We start from the raw sequence: 23,389 nt of genomic DNA, 5'->3' as shown, positions 1-23,389 counted from the left end.
ACATTGCTAAACCCGCAATACACGACGTCACGTATGGATCCACCTGTCATCCCATAGTCGTCCAAACGAAAAGCACAACGCTGCAGTGTACTAGATTCTATCGACTCTTACCACAGGATTTCGTTTTAGTACCTAAGACAAGTTAACTCTGCTCTGTTTCGTTCGTATTAGTAGAAAAACCAGAAGGCTCATCCACATCACCCGCAACGAACACATGAGTTTCTTGTACTCTTTCCACGATCTGCGGCATATTGTTGCAACGCATATATATATACACATACACGGCTGAACCCTGTCATTGTGATCGTCAATGTGATAACATTGTCATTGTAACAGGAAAAGCAGTTAACAGCAGTTATTGCCGATTCATTTTCCAATCATAAGGAAAGTTCAACTTTTCAACCTGGCTCAATTAGTCAACATTTAGGGGAGTCCATTAGGGAGCTGAATGTAACGTTAGCCTTAGGTATTGATCGCTTGCAGCGGCCGGCGACGTCAAATTGTTGTTGGAATCAATATATTTCAACATCGAAGCGTTGATGAACCGCATGTTAGGTGTAGTTAGCTCTAGCGCATTGTGACAACGAAACATTGTACAATTTGTAAATTATCCACAGCTGATGGATACGGCAGAAGGCGCACACAACGAGCAGACTGATCAAGCAACGACTGTTCTTTTTATTAAAGACTCATTTGCCAACTATCGTCCGTCAGCCTTCGCTTACTCTTTAAATAACATTAACGGAAACTAGGCCAGCAAGTATCAGTCTCATGCGTAAAATTAATCGGCCATATTTTTACATCCGCTGTGGCTTTGTTAAAATGTGAACAGCTTTTCGACACGAACTATTTGATCAAGGATATGTAAAAAGTCATATTTTACTGTTTTAGCATACGTTTTTTTGCCATTATATACCAGTGGTTGGTATGAAGTAGCATCACACATCTATCTCGCCTTATTTATTTATTTATTTAAATTTTCTTTCTCACAGATAGTTGACGCTTTTCAGTATTTGGGCATTCATCCATTTTGCTGTGAGCTTTTTCAAATAGCGCCAGTGCCGATATTAATGAGTCTCCTGAACGGGAGATGCTTGGAAAAGATTAGCAAATCACTACACTCTATATGTGCTCGGCAGCAGTGATCTGACGCTTTTTGGGGAATCTGTAAGTAAAGCCTTGCTAAGTCCAACGCGTTCGAAACATAAGTGAATCTTTTTTTTTGTACGTTCTTTTTATATTATGGCATATAAAACACTCGTGTTTCGCTCGGAACAACCATAACAGTAGCAACATTACATACGAAGCTTTTTTTTTTTTACATGTAGTAGGTTGGAATGAATGGTGATTGATGAATAGTGATCAACGTCACGTAATTACACACGTATTCCTGTAAAGTTCAACGTGGACGCCGGCCTTTTCTTTATCGCTCAGAAATCTAGCATGTACAAACCTGTATCGATTTGAAGCGATGACGGTAGCTTTTTTTTTTCTGTTGCCTTTGTTTTGCCTCTTTGATGTCTGATGATTTAGTACCTCGTCACTTTTATATGGCTCCTTCATTGATAGTAGAGCGCGTGCAGAATTTGAGATAACAACGCAGGATGCAACATCGCCTTATTAGATATCCAGCCCTAAACGCGATGCATCTTTATACATTTTTACAGAAATTACATACATCGATATAGTCTAACGCGGCTTAAGTCAGCTCGTAACACTAGCGTATCTGTAGGCATCCGCCTTCACAAATCCTGTTAGAGGTTGACTTCCTGGCTTTATTTTACAGGCCCCATTTCTAAACGCAGTTGCTGCTGGTTAATCAGTATGCAAATATAACACTGGTCCCCTTTGTGTTAAGCGAAAAAAAAAGTTCTATTCCGAGCACTTTAAAGGTATTGACTTAAAAAAATAGGCAGGAACAGCCTGAGAATCTCTTGTGTGCGCGGCCTGCCGACCTTTAAAAATAGTGTGATTCTCAGGAAAACAAGTGGCATATGATATTTGCGTCAGAGCCTAGCAGGCGACATTATACGTTACGCCTAAATTAAAACGACAGTGAAAATGTTCAATCACATACAGCTCTGAAGAGGCAATATGCCCAGAAAAATATATTTTCGTGATATACTATTATATCCGTCAAACTGTTCATTCATTCATTTAACTAAAAACGTAATGACGACCGGGTCCAAAATGCGGCAACATTTTCCATGACTAAAGGTCGGCAACGTCGCTCGACTTGGTATACAATAAGTGACTCGACAAGTCGTAATGATGGCCCTTATTTTTAATCTGAAAAAGTCTGAAAAAACTAACTTCAAGGAAATCTATTTTAAAGAAAATCAAATGTCGTTTAAAAACCACACCGTCATTTGAAGATATGATTCGTTGACTTCTTTTGAAGTATACTCTGTTTCCCTTGCTATTTTTTTTTGCAACATTACTTAAGAATACTACTATCCACGCAAATTTATATCTGCAGAAAATAAATTGCACAGAAAATAGTTGGAAGAAGCGTGAAAATTGATCGCCCGTCGATCCTTCGTAGAATTGTGTGACCATCTGAACAGCATCTTCTTTTTCTTATAAGATAATGTATAACACTAAAAAAAAAGTGTAGAAATGCTACCTTCACACCATGCTAGAGATAACAACTCAAGATTCATACTTCTACTACATTTCTTGGGAATACCTTTGGTGGTGGGTCGACAGTGTAATTACTTTGCCCAGAATATGGCACACTGCTTAGGAAGAACTACCAGATCACTACTAACCGCAATTTCAAACTGAGGATTTGCAGGCATCCTGTAAATCGACCCTGTCAACTGCCTAAGTCGACCTAAAACGAATGAACGAGAAGTAAACATATCATCAGGCCATTTCATAGAATTTACAAACGTGACTCGTTAAGCTTTGACCCAAGATTAATCTGTTGAAAAGTTGTGATGCAGAATGATCTGGGTCGACAAACTGGCTTAATGCACAGGCATATTCGGTGCTTTACATCAATATACTGGGCAGCATGGCGCTTACAATGAACGTGAATTAGTGTATTAATTTGACTGCAACCACGCAAAAATAATTACATGATTTTCATGGGCATTTGCATTTAATAACTGTATGTGTTTAATAGTTCTAGAATATACAATACATACACACAAACATAGACAAGCCTACTGTGTTACAGAATCCGTAGAGTATATATAAATATATACTTGCTCCGTCGCAACGCCTAGGTATAGATAAGCTCCTGGAACGCACCCACGATGTCCTTCCTGCATCAGATGTAATCAGTGCTGAAATTTACGCACGGCATTTAATAGATATTCTCGAGTCCACAGTGCAGCCTGTCTGGTTCCCCCTCCCCACGGAAGCACAGGAGGTGGTCACCTAGGCTTGCAGCCCAGATGGTTTTTTGATTTATGGACCAAATACAGCCCAAATTTCAATTTTTAGGCTCTGTTTTAAAGGCGATAAAGCGTATGCGTACAAAAGCAGCAACATTTTCAACGGCTGAAGCCCTGTCTAATATGACGATGCAGAACGTCAGCCGTACAAGCTAACGTACCATGATAGCTTGATGGCTTCCTTGAACAGCTCCATGACCCTCATAAATCACTCCTCAGATATGTTTGCATCAAGAAATACGACACCGCATGCGGTGCCCTTCTTCGCCGCGGCGTGGGAAAAGGGAATCTGAGTACAACGCAGTGTCCTTTAACAAGGGTTCAGTAATGGAAGCCGGAACTCATGGAAATTCTTTGAAGCCTACGCAACAAGAAAGCCACCGGTCCAGATAGGGCCTACAACGAGTGTCTTAAATGTGCCGTCATTCTGGCACCGCTGTGGAAAGCACTATTTATTAAACGTTTTCATACTTTTAGCTGAGTAGAAAAATGCTACCCCGTTTCTAATCCCGGAAGGAAAGGGCGAGTCAACAGCACTGCCATGATGACGGGGAACTATGAAGAAAGGTGTTCGTTCTGAGCTACCCTTCGACTTGCTGGCTAAAACACTAAATAGCTACTTGGAAAGCGTAAGAGGAGGCACCGCATAGGTCACCGACACGCGATCCGTCGTCAGGTTGCCATTTGTTTGTAAAGCAGAACTTGCTCTGAGCGTATCAGCAGAAAATCCAAAAAGTCAGCGTTGGTCGCAAAGGGGGTTAGATTGTTTCATCGGCTTCCTGTTGTAATCGCTCTCCGCTTGTTCAATCTCAAAGTAGCTCCGACCGCAACGTACGACGTACGCGTCATTTGGAAAGGCAATGAAAAAACCTAAAACAACTAAATCGTATCGTAGCGTCCTTCCTCAAGAAAATATTGGGAGTACAAATAGTCAGCTGAAATCGCCTCTCATGTCTGCTGGCCGGTCTGCCACTAGCGTTCGAACGCCGAAGTTGTCGTTGCGAGATCTCAGCAACGAAGGCCTTCAAAGCAAAGCTGAAAAACTGAAAGCGAAAGCTCGTGGAAATTGACGGGGAATTGTTTACTTCAGACATGACCAAGGACAATGACACACCGACTAAACAGACACGTCGTCAATTGCTCTGCCAAGCATAGGTCCACCACAGACTCTGAGTGAATCTGACGATACATATGGGTACCGAGAAAATTTTGATCGATATCATGCTGCTCGCTACCCCCTGATACCAAATTAACTTGATGGACTCGACAAGACTTGCATAACCCATATACGCAAACGGTTTTACATGGCTCTAAAATATCTTCTCTTATAATATATTATGCTGTTACCCTAGCTTTATGAAATTTTTCACTACTAATAGCAAAGGTGAGTAAGTAAAATACTTCTAACAGCATAAGAGAAATGGTTTAAATAGACACAGCAAATAGTACCAGTTACGCTTGAAGTAATTTCTCTAGGTTAGCAGTCTAACTATGACAGTAAGCATGCACCCAGACCCTCAGAGTTTACGAGCCTGCGACACGGCATGGTTTTACCATAATGTGTTCTATATGAACTTCCATCATTTGCTATTCTATTACCAGCAATAAAGCATTTGTCTAATCCAACCTTTCCAACGCTAACGGCATTGTGATGGCATAGAATTAGTTGATCTAACAACGTTCAACTTCTGGCTGACGTTTCTTTTGCTTACGAGTTTCGAGTTCAATATTTGGATGTCACCTTTACACTATAGTACCAGCAGGGTGTTTAGTTATGAGAACGGTACGCTACTGGCACTGTTTGACGATCTGAATGCAAGTTACTGCCGTGGAACGGGCTCAGTTTTGGACATATAGGTTGACATATCAATGAGTGTTTCTGGGTTAAATGAAAGGTTTTGGTAGCTTTATTTACTTTCTGCATGAGTTCGAGAACGTTAATTTACACCAACGGCTCCATGTTGCATTTGTTACTCTGGTGTTTTGGCGGTGCCCAGGACGCAGATAACGTACCACACTCTCTAAAGCAACTTTCTATATAGTTGAGGCACCTTATCGTTAGACAGTATTTCCGCTCAACGTCACTTTTATTCGGAATCTTGGGAACTGGAGTCGGAGACAGAAAATGTCTAAGGTTTCCAGAGTTACTATATGGAGCGGGGTTATCGTTAGCAAATTATTGATGCTAACTGGATCGCATTGTGCTATATACCCTACAACACTTGCAGCACATAAGGTGGAATACAACATATAACAGCCAATAACAGGCCCTGTTCCTGAACCATACTAGAGATGTGAACTTAGGGGGTTAAGCTTGCATTGAACTGTTCGAATGTTCTATATATTTTTATAATAAATAGTATCTGCTTTGCCTGCCCTTAGATACTGCGGGGAACTGCTTCCGTATTGCAATCCATAGTGCCAGACACCAAAAAACCGGTAACTCTTCTAATTAATTTCTCGTTCGACGCTATCTCAAAGATCGAAACAAACAATCAGAACGCTCCACGTTTAGCTTGAATAGATTCGCCGTCCCCCTTCATTTTATAGAATGAAATTTGATGGAATCATCTTCAATTTTCGAACTACCGCCATCCACACGTATTGCAATCGACGTGTAGCGCGAAAGCGTCAGACCTTAAGGCAATAAATAAATAGACTATAAGGCACACTTTTTCGAGACGTTAGTTAAGCTCCTTTTGACAGTGTTCATGTGCAGGGAACCTGAGCGAATTCGAACCCTCCTAGCCTAATTTCAAGCACGCTCTGTTATCGAAATGTCTATCAGGTAACTCACAGACCTTAAACTGATTTGTTTAGCGCGTGTCATTTTCTGAAGCGAAAGAAAAACAGCTATAATAATAATTTGTGTTAAGAGTAGGGCTAATGTGACTTTTTCTATTTCATCTGAGAAGATTATTCCAGAACCAGATAGCATAGGCTTTTTTCGTAAACATGTTTGATCCTATTCGATATTTAAGTGTATTTAGACGCAGTTACCACGAAAATGCATGAATCCTATAACTTGAAGGCATTTTCCTAGACCGCATACACCCATATATTGTAGCGTTATGAAATTCCCATATTACGGTAGAAAAGTACGTGTTTAAATAAATTTGTCCAATCAGTTCATTATGTCTGTACCTTTATACACCTATTGTTTCATAGAAATATTTAATTGTCTATATGGGGGGGCTAACTAATATAAACAGTGGTGATGATGATTATGACGAGTTAATGAAGATTACAATGCTAGTAATTTCTTTAATAATGATTCTTCTAGCACATTTTAATTGTAACGTTGGGAACGAGCGAGAAGATGACCTTTCAAACGTAATACTTTGTGCGGCTAACATTTGGCACTCAGTATGCCCCTCTCTCGCATGGTTGTCTTCCGTTGTGTCTACGATACAGCAGCCTACGACGTTCGCCGCACTCACAGTGACTATGTTTTCGATTACTTTATAGTTGTAGCCGAGATAATCGTTCTTCTTGACCAATCTATGTTTTCATCGTGCTTCTTTCCTAGTAGACAGTGCAATATTACACATCGTTTTGCACTGCCACACCACACAGAGTCACAACCATATTTACCTATACTCAGTCATCCATGCGTGCATCCATAAACCTAAGCCACATCACCGGTTCACTATCATGCACGCACTATCCTTCCCCATCGTAATCTATCTATCCTGACTAGATAAACGTATTTGTATAGCGCATCAATATCAGCCGCAAGATGGGGCCGACGGTAGCCTTCGTGCGTTTCTATGTTAACGTTTACTCGACGAAACAAATAACAGGACATGGTAGCGCTACGATTACCACCAAGCTAGGCGGTATCGCTTCCTTTTACTTCTTTGCCCAATGGCGAACAACAGAATCTCCTTCTTCCATCGCCTTCCTCTCGATGACCCCGCAGTTCTTCGATTGCCAACGGACCCTTCCACTCCGTCCCCCAGTTTTTCACCCCGACACGCCCTCCCTCAGCTACCAAGAACAAGTGATACCTTATGATACGATGCTATGGAACAACAAGGGAGTAGCTGGTCAGCTGGATACTTACTATCGCTATCGATGGGCGACGCTGTCAAACAAGAGCCGCAAGACAGCCGGACACTCCTATAACAATCGTAGCCGTCATCATTGCAGTGACAATTAGTAAACGATTGCACCTGTCTCTTTCTAGCTCCGCTGACTCTTATCGTGTTGGAAACTTTGCCTATGTCGAACATTTCATGCAAATGGTGATTCCTACTACCAGCAATCCTGTACGCATGTCTAGCACTAGTGCTGCTATTACTGATGTATGATCTCTTCGAGATCAGTTGCCATGTCAGCAGTAGTAGGGGAGCGGCAGTTGTGAGAACGACGTTCTTAGATTAGCAAGACAGGATTGTTGCTACCAGAAACAGTAACGTTGATATATACATTACACCATTGACGAAATTGGCGGGTACTCGTGAGACGAGCGCAATTCACAGCGTCGATCTGGTTTGATCGGTTAGATGGCGTCAGGCACTTTCTGGCAACAGTGTTGCATACGACCGGTCGCCCAGGCGCCAAAGGCTGGTTAAGGGCGGCCCATGACGACGCAGAGGGCGGATTGCCGACTACAAAAAATGTAATTGAATGGAAAAATTTATTGAATAAAATTGTTGCAGACTATCGTGGTTTGGTAGTAATAATAGCACAAATCGCACACATTCTACAGTTGTGGTGCCGGCCCGACCCGCTGCGGGCGATGTAAGAATGATTTGTCAACAGTTACGACCAAATTTGGCCTGGTATAGTAGGAAAAATAGAGATCGGTGAAACGTAGTAGCCATCTTGCCAACGGCGCGTCGTCTATAGAATACCCAACTGGCGTAATCTAATTGGACTATTAGGGTTCCTCCTGAGAAATCAAGTACTGTTTTAACTACGTACAGATCATCAATAAATGTTAGAAGAAAAAGGAACTGTGGTATAATAAGCCAACTAACTATAAGTCATACTAATGCGAAGTATTAATCGGCTTCAACGTTTGTATAATACACACTATATATAAGATACTCTATTTGTGTGTTTTAGTACCACACATATGGGAAGTAGTCTACCTTAAGTTATACAGCGACAAAGGCAACCTTGTAGGCGTGTAAGATGCCAGTCTATACCAAGAACAAAATGGGCTTTTAGTTTTAATAGAAAAAAAAATTGGCAATTAAAGCCGTAGTTCTTTATAGACTAGTATTTGCGCTCTTATGTGGCGGCCAATGCTATACTTTTTTAATGAGCGTCATATTGCCGATATAACATGAGATATATATATATATATATATATATAAATTGTTGAGGTTGACGATACGAGATAAAATGACACTAGAAGGTTTAATGATTTGACTCAGGGCGCGTTTTGCTATGGATTTAATAATAGAACCGATTGACGTTTCTACCTAATGGAAACTGAAGTCCAAATTCACACCAACATTCAGTCACTTATCGTCTGCATTTTCTTCTAGTTGTTTCGTTTCTCCACTGGAATATTTTCCAAATCGCTTTGTTTACAGTTATTTCATTAGCTAACTTCCAAAAGTTGACAAATTGAATTTGAGTTTGATCAAATGTAGCATTTCATTACAGTTGTCCGTGCTCATGATTCCCATTTCTAAACTCAGTAAATCTATTACCTTATATCAGCAACCCCGCTACCATCGGGCAGTTATCCTATTGCCCTATTTCAACGGCTGATTAGATACAATGTAATATATAATTCCATTAAAGTTATCGCAATTACCCTGTTCAGGAATATTATTAGAATGTTCGAAGAACTTTTTTGCTCCAATTCAATTACAGATGATCTGTTTCTAAGTTAAAGGCGCACCGACTTCGATTTCAAAAACGTCAATATAGACTCAAATGGTTCTTGGCTTAACATGTAAATGTCAAGTTACGCTCGCTTTTGGCTTGCTTTCGGGGCCTTACTTACTTTAAACTTTAAGAGATAGGTTTTAACTTATTTGCTTACTAACATTTTGCGCTTATTAGTAAGTAACCCGCCTCCACCACCTGCGTTCTTATAATCTCAATAACCTGTTGAATCCACTTCTTTCACCTTGGAATTCATCCGCATCCTGACTTTCACACGGGCGTACTCTACAAAATTTCAACTAGATTGTCTCACAATCTATCAGTCTACTCGTGATGCACAAAATGTAAAAATGGGCCTGGATTTTCCGCATAACCAATTTCCTGTCTGCTTTATAAAGCTCTCCAATTCGAAGCTGTCGTGTGCAGAACAAATCACCCCATCGAAGAAGCAAACCCATCCAAAATTAAGGAGAAAATACCCTTGAGCAAAAAGGTTCGACTTATCCCGAGTGTTTCGCGCGCGACCCGCCCTGGATGAAACTCTACCACCCCAGGCGAAAATATGATTGAACTTAAGCACTTTAACATAGGTAACTTCAGGTGTACAGGCCCACAAATGGACAATAGATACTTTTCGCATCGGACGAGAAGGCTAAGCTGCAATGACGATTTCTTCGTGAGCATCACTTGAAGTGCAGTTACGCTATAAAAAAAAATAAACACTATGTCATTATTTTGCTTTTTGCGGAGCCAGGTGTCGCATATTGGTCGTCGGACTGATTACGAGTGGACAGAGCAGATCCTTTGTGTCACCAGATTTGTCGATTCTTGAAGGTATGTTGTTTTGAACATGATTTTTTTGTACGGCGTCTTTGTAAATCAGTTTAGATCCAATAGATAATTCGCTATTGTTAGGTAGTTCACAAGCGCAAACATACGTATAAATAAAAACTATAACCATATATACAAACACGTTCAGAGTGGTGCCTCATTGTATCGAGTTCATAATATTGTACCGGGTCATTAAACATCTGTATTATCGCGCAAGGTTTTTTAAAGAGTGTATCTGAAAGCACCCTAGCACGTGATATTTATAGCAGGTTCCCCCACATTGTAAGCAAACGCAGTTCTGAATGGGTTCGTGGAAGCCCTATACAATACGTGATGAAAGTCGTGGACCGCAAATGACGTCATGGCGTGATGACGGGAACGATGTAGTTTTTTCCTCGTGCCATCATTCACCAGCCCAATAGTCAGGTAATCAGCGTTGCTTCCCCGTTTCCAATTGCAAAAACCATCGGAAGGTAGGAGTGCGCACAAGGCTAAGGTACATTTCGAATTTTTTTAACAAAAATCGGTGTTTCGATAAAGAGGTACGGATATTTATTACGTGCTGCGCGGTAACGGAAACAGCCGGTTTGGCTGCTGGACATTCCCTACGATTAAATCCTTACGTCTGATAGAGCGAACAATTATTGTTTTCACAATAGGGTCGTTCTAATGCCATCGTATCGTTGAGTATGACCATGTGTAGTACCCGCATCGAGACACTCGACACGATTCGTTCAGTGAAAATAGAGCATACACCGTCGTTTTCATATAGACGGTCGTTTTAGATACGTTTTTCAGATTTGACAAACTGTATGTTGTTTTTTTATAGATTATTTAGTATTTTCGTACTGTCAATGTGCAGGTTGAGAGTATTTCATACGCGTGCCGTGACGCTGTGTAAATCAATGAGTAAGGCATTATTGAGCGATGATTTCAACCGACTTACTAGTAAAGTATATAGACCATAAAGTATATATATACAATTACCAAGTTTTAGGACGCTTATATATATATATAGACGTCCTAAAATCTAAATAAAACTTCTCATAGAAATTATAATTCAATCCCGATGTTTATGATAAACAATTATCTACTTTATAAGGCAGCCTACAGAGTAGGCCATTCGCAAGGTCATCGAAATTGGTAACAATTTTAAATTAAATAGCTTAAAAGCAAAACTTTATAGCAATAGTATTTTCCACGAACTTACACTTCGAAGATAAACACGTTTAAAAATCTACTTACCCGAAACTTCCTAGGAAGCGATTCTTAGATTTCTCAAATCTAGAAATATCTCTCAAATTGTGTGTTTTATCTATAAAGCTTCTAAGTGGCCATAATAACAGTTAGATATGACCAATGGACACTTTTTCTTATAACAAAAGAAAACATAGCGAATTCCCTTCCCCAAATGTTTTTTGGTTCTTAAAATCGGAAAGAGAGGGTTCCTAGAACGGATACTCGTTTAAAAGGTGCCTCAAGGGTCAACCAAAGATTTGCCCCCGTTCAGAACATCAGCATTTAGCATTCGCTGGGGGATCAAAGCACTGAAAGATGTCTTGGTTGCAAGTAAGTCATTCCACAGGGAATTAAAATCCGAATCTAACGGCAAGGCAGCCTTTCCTCTATGTATGGCACATTAACTTTTCCACGCGATAGGGATGGTTGGATCACCGAAAGGGATGTGGTCGTTGTAATCACATTCAAAGTGCTTCTTCACAATGGTTTATCGTCAGGGTCTACATATTTCCCTCGAATGCTAAGATCTTGTTGCAATAGAATATCTAGTTCCTGCTGGATTAATAATAATAATTCAGCTCTACGAGTTAGTTGTTACGAACCCTTGGTTCAGTCGACATGGCATATCTGGGTTGGCCTAGCCGCCTAGGTTATGGCCAGCGGTCAAGGGGATTTGGGGTTAGAAATAACTCGTTCACTGTCGGTGATAAAAATGTTAGAAACTAAGGAAGGAATAAGACAGTGATAGCCGTGTGAAATTTGCGGGTTTCAGAAAGTCTCCTTTTGTAGAACCGTCCCGTATTATTATCACTTCTAAATGAGCCAAATGACTTGTCTGAATTAGGGCACAATGGTAGTGAAGCGGTTTGTGAAGACTTTTTATAAAGATAATGCCTTTTGTAGGTGATTTCTACCCTGAGCCCAAAAAGTTTACTCAGTTTATAGTTGAAAAGAATGTATATCGCATTATTCTGTGACAAAATATGCTGGTGGCTGGCCAAGCTAAAAAGGTTATTAGAAATGACAATGATAAATTAAGCCAAGCGCAATCGATCCTCGAAGTTTGAATCTTGCGATCTAAGGTTGCTAGGTAGAAATTAGCGATAATCAGAGTTAATTTACACCCGAACTAAACCACAATATTTTCTAAGGTGTTTTTTCCGCGGATTTTTTCATTAGACAACAAAGAAAAGCCAGCATCAACTGTGACCGTTCAATTCCGTCGATAGGTTCGAATCTTAGATTTCCGGTAATCCAGTTTCTAAATAGTTTATCGGGCCTTTAGCAATTCTTCGCGGCGAGACAGACATATAATCATACGAAATTTCACGCATTTTTCAATTAGCTCAAAAAATACTGTTATAATTCACAGCACTATTCGAAGAGCAATACGATATTTTTAAACGGATGAACCAAACACGGATTTTCAAAAAATCGTATCTAGAATACATTTGTCTCTTTAAATCGCCCGGATATCTGTCAAACTGTTCCCGACCCACCATCAACTTGGTGGGTTCGAAAAAAGAAGAATCCTTTTTGAATCGCGGAGCGGTTCTCTCTGATTGCTGGCGGTAGGGGTTTACTTAATTTTTGCTCAACGTGCTAATGTGTGCCTCTCCAAGAAAGCTTAGCTTATTTTTCTGCTTTTTACAATCACATACAAAATAGGGTATACAGTCATTCTGGCAGAACTGAACGTTGTCTTGTCTAAGTACGAAAATGCCCTTCTTTCAATACACAAAAGACACTAAGTCAGCATTGACAAGATACAGCGGTGAAATTTTCCTAAAGTCGTAAAGGCTAGAACATTTGAAAGCTTAAGCTCGTCACCTAAAAAGAAATTTATTTTTATCTTGTCTGCTTGTGCCAATGGAAATACGTTGAGGGTGTCGGATCGGTTAAACATAATCTAGTAGACCTTCTATGCCAGAATATATATTCAATTGTAATAAAACTCTGACATTTCAAGAAGGTAATTAATTTCTCGCGAACGGGGAACGTTAAAAAAAAATGTAGGACGTAAGAGATTATTGTTGTAAGAAAAAAGCATATGGTAGATGACTCGATTTGCAGAAGCAGTTATCAGAGGTCAGCGTCTGTTGGCTACTTCCTGTGTATGACAGGTCTTTATGCCTATGCGGCGTAACGGCAATGAGCCTTTAGCGCCACAAATATAGACACGCCTTATTTAGTTGATGTTTCGTTGACCATATTACCAGTGCTCTGAGGATATTGACTTTACCAAAAACTGGGCAGAAGAACTAAAATATACGACTATCACTTGGTCTACGCAATGTGCATAGTTGTTATTTAGACACAATCCAAAAACAAAAATGACTTTCACGATGTTATCAGTGGGCTATATTTGATTAAAAATAAGGCATTACCAATGGAGATTACGGTGGTTGCGGCTTAATATGGCGGTTGTATACTGTTCTGCAATACCAATTGATTTCATAATTTTGACAAACGCTTATGTGTATACGATTTTGGAGCGATAAAATGCAGCTATCCAATAAATAATGTGGAATAGTTTATGAATCTCATAAAAATCCTGTGTAGGAGGAATCGTAGTCACATAGTAACGTGTGGAGAAGGAACACAACAAGTACATAACTGGCTAGAAAGCCATGCCTGTAGACGTAATCGATGTACCACGTACCAAGATGCGTGAACAGATTCCGTGCAACAGTGAGTAGACTCTGGCATTCTTCTCGGAGCCGTTTTTCCTCCTCCCAGGCCATTGTGCGTAAAAGTTGGGGCGAGACGACCGTCATGCACTCGGAAACCTGCAAGGGAACTTAATTAAAATAAGCACACGTACATCCATATATATAGACCACTTTTGACTTTCTCATCAGTCATTGATCGAACCGATAAACGATCATCGAAAGCTGGCCAGGTCTATGTAGAGTTCACAGTAAACTGTCGTCGAGTTAAAATGCTTTTCCAGCATGTTCAACGCTGACCTTAGATAATGGCGTAGCTGTAATATGGCCTTTTGCCATTTTGCCAGAGGAAGTTGAAAGTAGTGTTTATCAAAAGGCAAAAAGTGTTGACGGCACGATCGCTCATAATCTAGTAATTAAATAAATGCCGTCGGTAAGACATCCTACGCCTATTCAATTACGTGTACGCTCAGCAAAAAATAATGGAAATGACTAAACTGTGGTTTTATGAAGGAACGGTTGTCTTAGGCGTCAAAGACAACATCAGCTTGAATACGATTCCAAGATTTGGGCCAGCCAAAAGTGAAGACAAAAGAAATCGTGAAATATGCTTTTATCAAGATAATATGTTATTTTATGATAACTTAGGTTTCAGGCAGGTTTTTGGCCGCGATATGCCAATTATATAAATGGTAAAGGCCCGTGTATACGAATGTAATGGTACACCACGTCTATTAGACTGAAGATATGCGTTGAAGTTAAGAATAACAGTTTTTAACTGAGAGAAATCTAAAGGTACGATAGCTTCGGCAAACGATATGAAACCTCAATGCAATACATGGTTCAAATCGGGGCAATATTGCCACACTCAAGTGAAGCGATTGCATAAGGCGTGACCTGATAGCTTAGTACGATCTTTAACTGACCGCATCTTAAGGCTATGGCGAATTTTATTGTATTTTAATGGATGCCTCCTTAAATTTTTTGAACATGTAATGCTCTCTGAGTTTCCTTCGAACACCAATGGGCGACGAGGTTCAGTATACGATTGGCTCTTTTTAAGGCGTACACGAGCTTGAAAGGCCCGTTCGGAAAGCTGGCGTTTTCCAAAACGTTCACTACGACCCTCGTAATCGACCTGGCATTGGCATACCTATTGAAAAAATGTGGGGTAGTTACTACATCTACGTAAGTGGCCATTTTTCTGTTGTCGGTCTGTGCGACACCAATAGAAATTTTACAATGTAAATGAGTTATAGTGATTACTATGGCATAAAAGATAAGAAAAATGATTAGCTTCGTACTAAGATAAGAATAATAAGGAAGACTATAGACTAGGATGATCTTCATCAGGTTGACGGATTCTCAGTGACAAAAAGGTGTATATGTTATGACGCTTGGTATCGTTGCATCCGTTCAGCAATAACGTGCTCTATTTTTTTGGATATTTATTATTTTTGGAAGTTACTATTATTTTCATGCTAATAATAGCTAATTGTCATAATTTATTTAACCAATCGCAGCAGTTGGCGATTCATGTATTTATTTAATCGCTGCTGTCCATTGATTTGATTCCATCTGTACACTACATAACGCCATGAGAATGTTTCATAGAAATCCCACTAGCATAACACCGCATGCTTTTTCGTCGGCACAGTCCGCGTTGGATCGCCTGTTCGATGTCTAACATGGCACCTTCTGCTTTTATCGTTAGGATCTTCTCATTTGCTTGCGCCTGTTAGGAAGGCCTACTCATACTGTTGGCTTAGAAATAGAAGGAATAGCCTCCGATGATTAAGCTAAATGAACAGACCTGAACTCGATCGTCGTCGCTGAAAGCGTAGTCGCCCGATTGGAGCGAGCCTTCTTTCGTGGCATTGTCGCTGCTCGGCTCACTCCCACCGCCTTTATTGGCTAAACATGCGATCAGGGTTAACCGGTCGGCATTGGTTGGATGAAAGATTGGAACCAGTAGTAATGTTACGATACTGACGCCGATTAGGGTTGATAGCTCATCACGAGCCGCCTGTAATAAAAACGGCAACCGTCGTAACAACAATGACAGTATAGCTCTGTAGTTTCGAATCATAAAAGCCTCAGGCACTGTTTGGCCATCGCACACTAATGCTAGCAAGCGTTCGCGAGCACGTGTTTAAATGTTGTCAGCTATACACGTTTGTAAAGGCTATGTTCATTTACGATTAGTGGATACCTCACACGTCTCAATCGACCGGTTCTTAGCCGGTAAGAAATCAATAAAACGACAAAAAAAAGTAAACATTTGTTCGTTATCCTCCACCGTCAACAGCAACGCCATCGTGTGTCTTTGTTAATATCAGCTTGACATATTTGATCGTGCAGATTATTCGTTCTTAAGAATATTCCATAACACGTTATAGGCTCCGTACTTTTTAGATGATACGATACTATTTTTCGTATAAGCTACGCGCGGAACGTTTGTCATATCACGAGTTAGGTTTACTTGTGTCTAGCTTAATTCGAGTGCTGGCATGGACTATGCGGGCGTTGTAATTCATTGAAAATGAAATCTAGCAGAAGTCTCTAAGGAAAACATGTTTATACGCTCGCTATACGACATGAATAGGACTATCCTTAACGTCCCATATAGCAATCAACTGACAAATTTTCCATTTTAGCTTTTAACATGCCTAATACGTGTGTATATATAATACTGCACCAAGTGTAACTGTGTTTAAGAGAGCTTCGTGATGTTCCTGTTGTAGGCCAAGGACCGAACTTTTAGAGTAAAAGAGTCGCAGCTTCTAATAGAGGATACGGCAAATGCGGCCGACCAAAATCTCATATGGGACATAAGAGGAGTTTACAGTTGGACGTATACTCATTTTCGTCCCAAGTAAAGAAGTATCGTGATTAAACATGCTTCAGAATAGGTACGTTGTGAAGCGCAGATTTCAAGATGAACCCATTTCATTAATAGATTTTTGTCTTTACCTTTGAACCAGATTTTTAAAAAGTTGTCGTTATTTTTTGTCGTACAATCATATTTTACACAACCGCACTCTAAGACAAGATGGCATTTATTAGAACGGTAAACGACCTGGCTGGCAAGATATGGAGCGAACTTTGTGAAGTTCGTTTATTGAAACGGCGCCCGAAGCGTAACTCAAAAAAACCCATTGTAAATCATTGATGCACACATTGGATCTGGAACGTGTGTTGATAGACGCCAAGGGGCTGACGATCTACCTGTGGAATAGAATGATAAAGCATGGAAATGAATGTTTCATATGATACCCTTATTTGTCACGCGTATCTGTATAACATCTAATGTTATACAGAGAGCGAAATACTCGATTATTGATATTGCTATGGGGTCGTAGTATGATGCTAACTTCTCTATGTCAACTCGTATGTTGCCCGTCGGTGCGTCAACAGCGTATAGTCTCTGAGTATGCGTACTTAATTGTTCATAATAATGGGATCGTTTCGGTATACTGGTTGTAGGCAGCCGTAGAGATCTGCGGTTGGTCTCGTGTGGCAAGGTCAGCGGCAAAATTCGTACGATAAACCCGTCTACTTCCTATCCTCAAGCTGCTACATTCAGGTCTTTAAAAAAAAAAAAATGCAAAATGTCACCGTGACGATGACCTGCTATGTGAATAATGACAGATAAGTTCTTTTTGTACAGATTAGAGTAACCGTTAAAATCAATTTATATTACATATAATGCTGTAGAGACGTGTATATCGCTTCAGCAAGGTTATCCAAGCCACCAAAATTGTAATGTTTTCTACAGCTAATAACGATTATTATTATTGTACATATATAAGCTGCTAGGAGTCAACTAGAAGAAGACAAAAAATCTCTGCCCCACTCGCTAGCTGCATAGTTCAACCACAGTGAGTTGGGCCTTTTCTATGCCCCTTTAAAAAAGAACCAGGCGAAGCTATCGTTGCGTAAAAGACGTACGCAGCTTCTGTAAAAGGTTTCTCCTCCTTATAAGAAGGGTATTGTACTTGAGTTCTACGGTCACACGTGGGAGACGAAGCGTGAATTAAGAAAGCAACTTTGTAGCTGGAGTCATTGAAACATAACAGCTGGCAGCAAACCCCTGAGAATAACATTCTGTTAGAAAAATATCGGTGTATTTTTCTATTCCCACTTGTGTTACTTTTCGTTCAAGTGGAAGAAGGGTATTAAATAAGCCATTTCAGTAGAGTCTTCAGTGGATGAAACTCAGACGTTCCAAGAAAGTTCGATGCCAAGGAGCGCACGCAGTGGTAATGACTGCCAAGCACAACGTCGACAAAGAAACTCATTTGCAGACGGGAAGTTTTTGTGCTTGAACACCTGAATAGGGTCGGCTCGGGTATAGATACCACATAGAAGCTACCGTAAGAGTGAGTATGAGTGCGGCTTAAAATTATTTTTATGGATGTAATGATTTTTACATCCCACTAACCGATTGGATCTCCGTAATAATAGCTGGGTTGTATCATATGCGAAGGTCAAAGGACCGAAAACTATTTTTTTTATATATGTTTAACTAACAAATTTGTATGTCAAAGGTAAGAATTACATGAATTGATAGTGGACTTAGATTTTCAACGATAGAAAAAAATTAAAACGATAATTTTCTATCCATATTTCCAAAGCTCAGCTCATCAGCACCATCTCAGGTGGCTTCGATAAACTGTTTCCTTTTGAACATTGGACTTTTCTAGTTATAATAGTACTACAAGAAGACGCGACGCTCAACACGAATATGTTGGACACTTTCGCCTACTTCAATACACCACCTGCGTATATTGAAGCAGAAATTTGATTGTTATGTTAAGATTCCACGTCTAGAGAATACATTCGCTGCACCTGGTGCCTTTTACGGCTCACGTCGTTTTGCTTTGTACTATCTGCCCGGGGCGGAGCGTCATCGTCGCCGGCTGCCTATCGAAACTCTGGTATCTTAAGCGGTAAATTTTAGTCTTGGAGACGAACGAATGAACCGTAAATGTGCGATCCAAAGAATGGTTACCCCTTCAAACAACGACCGTCGCGTCACCGATTGTCGGCCATAATAGTCAGAGATACGGAATGATTGCTTTCAATACATCGTCATTCATTACCCTCATCGCAACGGTCATTGCGTCCGGCAGTGCAATGCCATGACGAAAAAAGCAGCGACCCCGCACTGTGCCTACTGTGACGAGGCATTCACTAAAAACAACGGTAAGCCTAAAATAACCACTGCATTGGCCAACCTCAAAGGCGCGCATGCTTTGATTGAGGTCACCCCATACATCCCTTGGCCGCCCCTCACGAAAGTCGTGTTAAATAACAGTGCGTCACACGTTCTCGGCACATACGTCGCCAGACAGAATTTTATTGCTGATTACGGTAGCAACGCAGTCAAAAAGGCTTTCAAGGTCGCTCCAAAGCCCTTACAGCTCAAGCAGCAGAGTTATGGCGGCTAACTTCGCACTTGGCAATGACCGTTCATCTCTGTTATGAGGGACGCATTCATTTTTAGAGACTGCATGTAGAATTTCCATCTTAAAGGGTCAACCAGGTGGTAGAATATCTTTATGTACGAGCGTTACGGAGCTAAGACGTCTGTCCAATTTATGCGTCTGTTACACTTGTTAGCGTTTATCATGAGGCAGCGCTGGCAGGTACATACCCATGAATTTGTTTCGGTGCATAGATGTCGTTCGAGCGCAAGGGCTGTGGTAAATAAAGAGGCGAAATCAATTCCAAGACTACGAGAATGTATGCGTAATTTGTTATAAGACCTTACCACCCCCAATATCATAAATGAGTCATCCTGCTTATATTCAAAACAAAGATCGTTTGTCTCGATCTGTAGAATTCATTCCATAAGGCAAGTGGAAACATGGAATCACCGTTAATCGTTTTCAACATACCTAGTCTTCGTCTAAACGGCTAGAGTTATTAAATGAGGCTTACATTTATCTGTTCCCAAAAGCGACCAAATTCTATTCAAATTTTTCATCCAAAGGACCTGACATTTCGATGCAATATTATCGGCCCTCTCGCTCTGGTCTGGCGATAACACTCTTCTCTAGAGTTATCAGTTCACGGGTGCTCAGCTTCACTTAAACAACGATGTTAGTCTATGTGATTATTAAGCACTGCAAGACGTACTATAAGTTAGTAACCGTTTTTGATTTAGAACTACAGAGGTTGCTTAGCCTGATGTATAAGCCCAACATCGTTTGTTTTAAACGTACTCAGTCATAATTTATCTGCTTCGTCTGCTACTGCCTACTTAGTAAGCTATTTTCAGTGCCAAAGTCTTCATTACACTTTTTGTGGCTGTCATATTCCACAAAGAAAGGCTGCCATGCTGTAAGCTTCCAAACGGACCGGAGTCCACTCGTTATATGCACATTATTCCTTCGTCAGGAAAGAAGTACGATCAGAGCAACTCGCCAAAGACAGTAACGACGAGAAAATCGGATTTCGCCGTCAAGCAGGCGTAGAAAGAAATACGATATCATAGGGGTAAAAAAACACTGGTCCATGCAACGCTAGTTACTCGGTGCATGATAATACTGTCTGTCTTACCAACTTACTTAAGCAGTCAATCCTAGCGAGAAACCATAGGACCCACAAAAAAAGAGAGATATTGCGCCTAGTTAAGGGACGAGCGTACCACCGCTTTATTATGACTGCACTTGCGCAAGACTGTTTGTCAACAACAATGCTTAAAATAGGTTCACAGGACGATAGAGAAAACTTAAATAAAAGTATGCAGATTTTTGCTCCCCACTCTCGAAACCGTTAAAATGCCGTCAGACATTAGTTAAATAGATTTTCTTACTATTAGTACGCTTGTGCGCATTACTCTGAGCGACCACAATCATAATTAGTTAATAAAAGAGGACATAATTAATTTAGGCGTTTTCTTTCTTAAATTTAAGCCTGTACCTATCGTCAAGCATTAGCTTACTCCTATCTGATTGCACCTTAGTCAACGGGTAAAATAATATATTGTTGAAAGAAACAAACAGCTCATAACGTAATAGAAACCGTTCTGTAGAAACAGCTGGCAAAAGGTCGAAGGATAGCCTTTCAGCGTCACCTACTGCATTAGCGTTACTGCTGTATGACGTTTCTAAGAAAAAAACAATATTAAAATAGTTGTTAATATGTATAGCAACTTGGACATAAATAAGTCACGTATTACCTTATTCCTCATCGTAGGGCAAAATATAGGTAACGACATGGTTAAAATTTTTTTGCTGATTTCTCTTGAACATTAGTTGGTAGTCGTTTGCTGCCATCTCGCGTACCTACTGGAGTCGAAATAAACATTTGTACGTCGACCTAACCATGCTACCTCTGTATCCTGTATTCTTTAACATTTCCTGCTAAGTCAATGTCCGGCTATAGGAAACCACAACTAGCCTTCAATAATTGGTATATTTTTTCTTCTTACATCTTGAGACAGGCAGTGGTGGCAACAACATTTCAGCTGTCGTAAATCACCGTTTTTCCGCGAAGTTCGCTCTTCATTCTAGGACTGTTTAAGTACTCCTCAGAGGATCAATGCGTAAGGTACGGCTTTAGCAGAAAATACGGTTTTAAGAAGGCGTTTAGCGACTCGACTTAGCTGAGCTGCTTCGCTGCTTTTCTGAGCAAAAGGGCCCCAAACCAGGACCGCGAATACGACACTCCGATCGTTTGGAATTCATTCGGCAAATGATATACCTTGTAATGAGTAATACTTAACAATGTAAAAGCTCAGCGCTTAAATATAAACGAAGGATTAAGGTCTACGACAAATTGCAATTATACTCAAAAGTTTCCGAATTTTTGTAGTACCAAACTATTTTTTTGGAAAATACTGATTTTGATGATTGGAATAATTAGAGTGTACAGTTTGTATGGTAGTACTAAAATCATCGATCCGACCTATTACTATAGAGCTAGATCGAAGCTCCGACATTGCAGCACCCTATACTCGTGGCTTGCATTGCAGTCAGTTAAAATTATGTCTTCTGAATATATACAGTGGCACTTATTTCCAAGGGATAAAAATATTTCCATATGCCATTTAAATGGACATGTCGTTTTAATATTCCAATAAGGATAGACTTATTTACTTTAAGCGCACTGCAGAGACCATTAACTCTCTCGCTTTACAATTACTGAACAGACATATTTCGGACATGTCCTATATTTTGTCTTTTCTAATAGCGCAGATAAAGCTGACACACAGTCAGTATACAGTACGACAGCTGCTAATAAATGATCTATTAGAAATGCTGAGAACAGTCGCTAACAACTCTTGGTCTCGTAATATTCATGATCATACAGAAAGATATAACGGGTCTAATAGGAAAATATGATGATGTTGTAAGTGATCAATTCTACTTCGGAACTTCGAGCCTTCTTCAGATCAGGCGCTTCAAATGTATATAACAGATCTTCCGATAGAACGCTTCTCAGTCCGGGTTAGAACGCTAAATATTAGATTGTCGGAAAAATATTAACTGTTTTTTAGGTAGTAAGCTTTTAAGTCGTATGAGTTGCGTCGGGTAGATGTTGATATCGTTTAAAAGCTGAAATTTGGACGCTAAGAATGTGCTAAGATTGGCATGCCTTTAGTCCGATGTAAAATAGAACATTTTGAAGATCGGTAACATAGATAGGTTACCTCGTTGGTTATATTTAAAAATGTTATAGGGCTATAGGGCGCAGATGGTGCTCGGGTTCGTACAAATATTCGCCCCTTATAATCGAGGTGGGCGATCATCGGACGCAACGGCTCAAAGATGGTTCTGTTAATTCATTGTAAAAATGTTTATGTGAAAAATTATCCTGTTACTGGTCGGCCAATGTACAAATAAAGGAAGATAAACTGTATGCTTGATGATCTGTGACGAAGTCCACACTAACGCCAGGGGAAATGATACTCTGCGCTTGGTAGAGCTGAAAAAGAATTATGCATTATGAGCAGCAGCTGCACCTTGTCAAAACGATTGGTATTGACCTTTGCGGTCAATAACGAGCATGATTACAACAAACTACTGAAATAAAGTTCAGCCGAACTGGAAAATTTCAATGCGTTCGCCCTATGGCTTGAATCTTGACCTATCAGATTAACGTCTGTTTCGGTTTCTGCAGAACTCCCTAAAGGTGCTACATCAGTCTAAATAGGAAGATGCAGAAGCGCATTTGTCGCAATTTTTTTTTGTCTGCAAACCATAAAACTTCTACAGTGATGGAATATGCCGATACCAACAAATGGCAAGAGGTTCTCCATTAGAATGGTGCATATCAATACTATTAGTACCGTGTAAAATAAAAATGTGTATAAAATATTTGCTAATTTAGCTTAAAAACGGTTAATATTTTTTCGACAACGCAATAATATTCGGTAAGAATCTA

The 23,389-nt window shown here is 40.1% G+C and overlaps 1 protein-coding gene across 5 annotated transcripts in view; it reads right to left on the bottom strand.

The window, feature by feature from the left end:
• LOC111265692 (cGMP-dependent 3',5'-cyclic phosphodiesterase) overlaps nt 1–23,389 on the bottom strand; it is a 126,247-nt gene that overhangs the window by 41,146 nt on the left and 61,712 nt on the right. For all 5 annotated transcript variants that reach the window (XM_022842576.2, XM_022842574.2, XM_022842577.2 and 2 more), the window contains 2 exons: nt 15,807–16,019; nt 13,987–14,113 (listed from right to left, as the gene is read on the bottom strand). In XM_022842576.2, coding sequence (XP_022698311.1) covers nt 13,987–14,113; nt 15,807–16,019 — 340 coding nt within the window. The remainder of the gene's footprint in view (nt 1–13,986; nt 14,114–15,806; nt 16,020–23,389) is intronic.

Source organism: Varroa jacobsoni, unplaced genomic scaffold, assembly GCF_002532875.2.
Source record: "Varroa jacobsoni isolate VJ856 unplaced genomic scaffold, vjacob_1.0 scaffold_998, whole genome shotgun sequence".
Lineage (NCBI taxonomy): Eukaryota > Metazoa > Arthropoda > Arachnida > Mesostigmata > Varroidae > Varroa > Varroa jacobsoni.
Note: the sequence above shows the minus strand (reverse complement) of the source record. Positions and strands in the feature narration are given on the sequence as shown.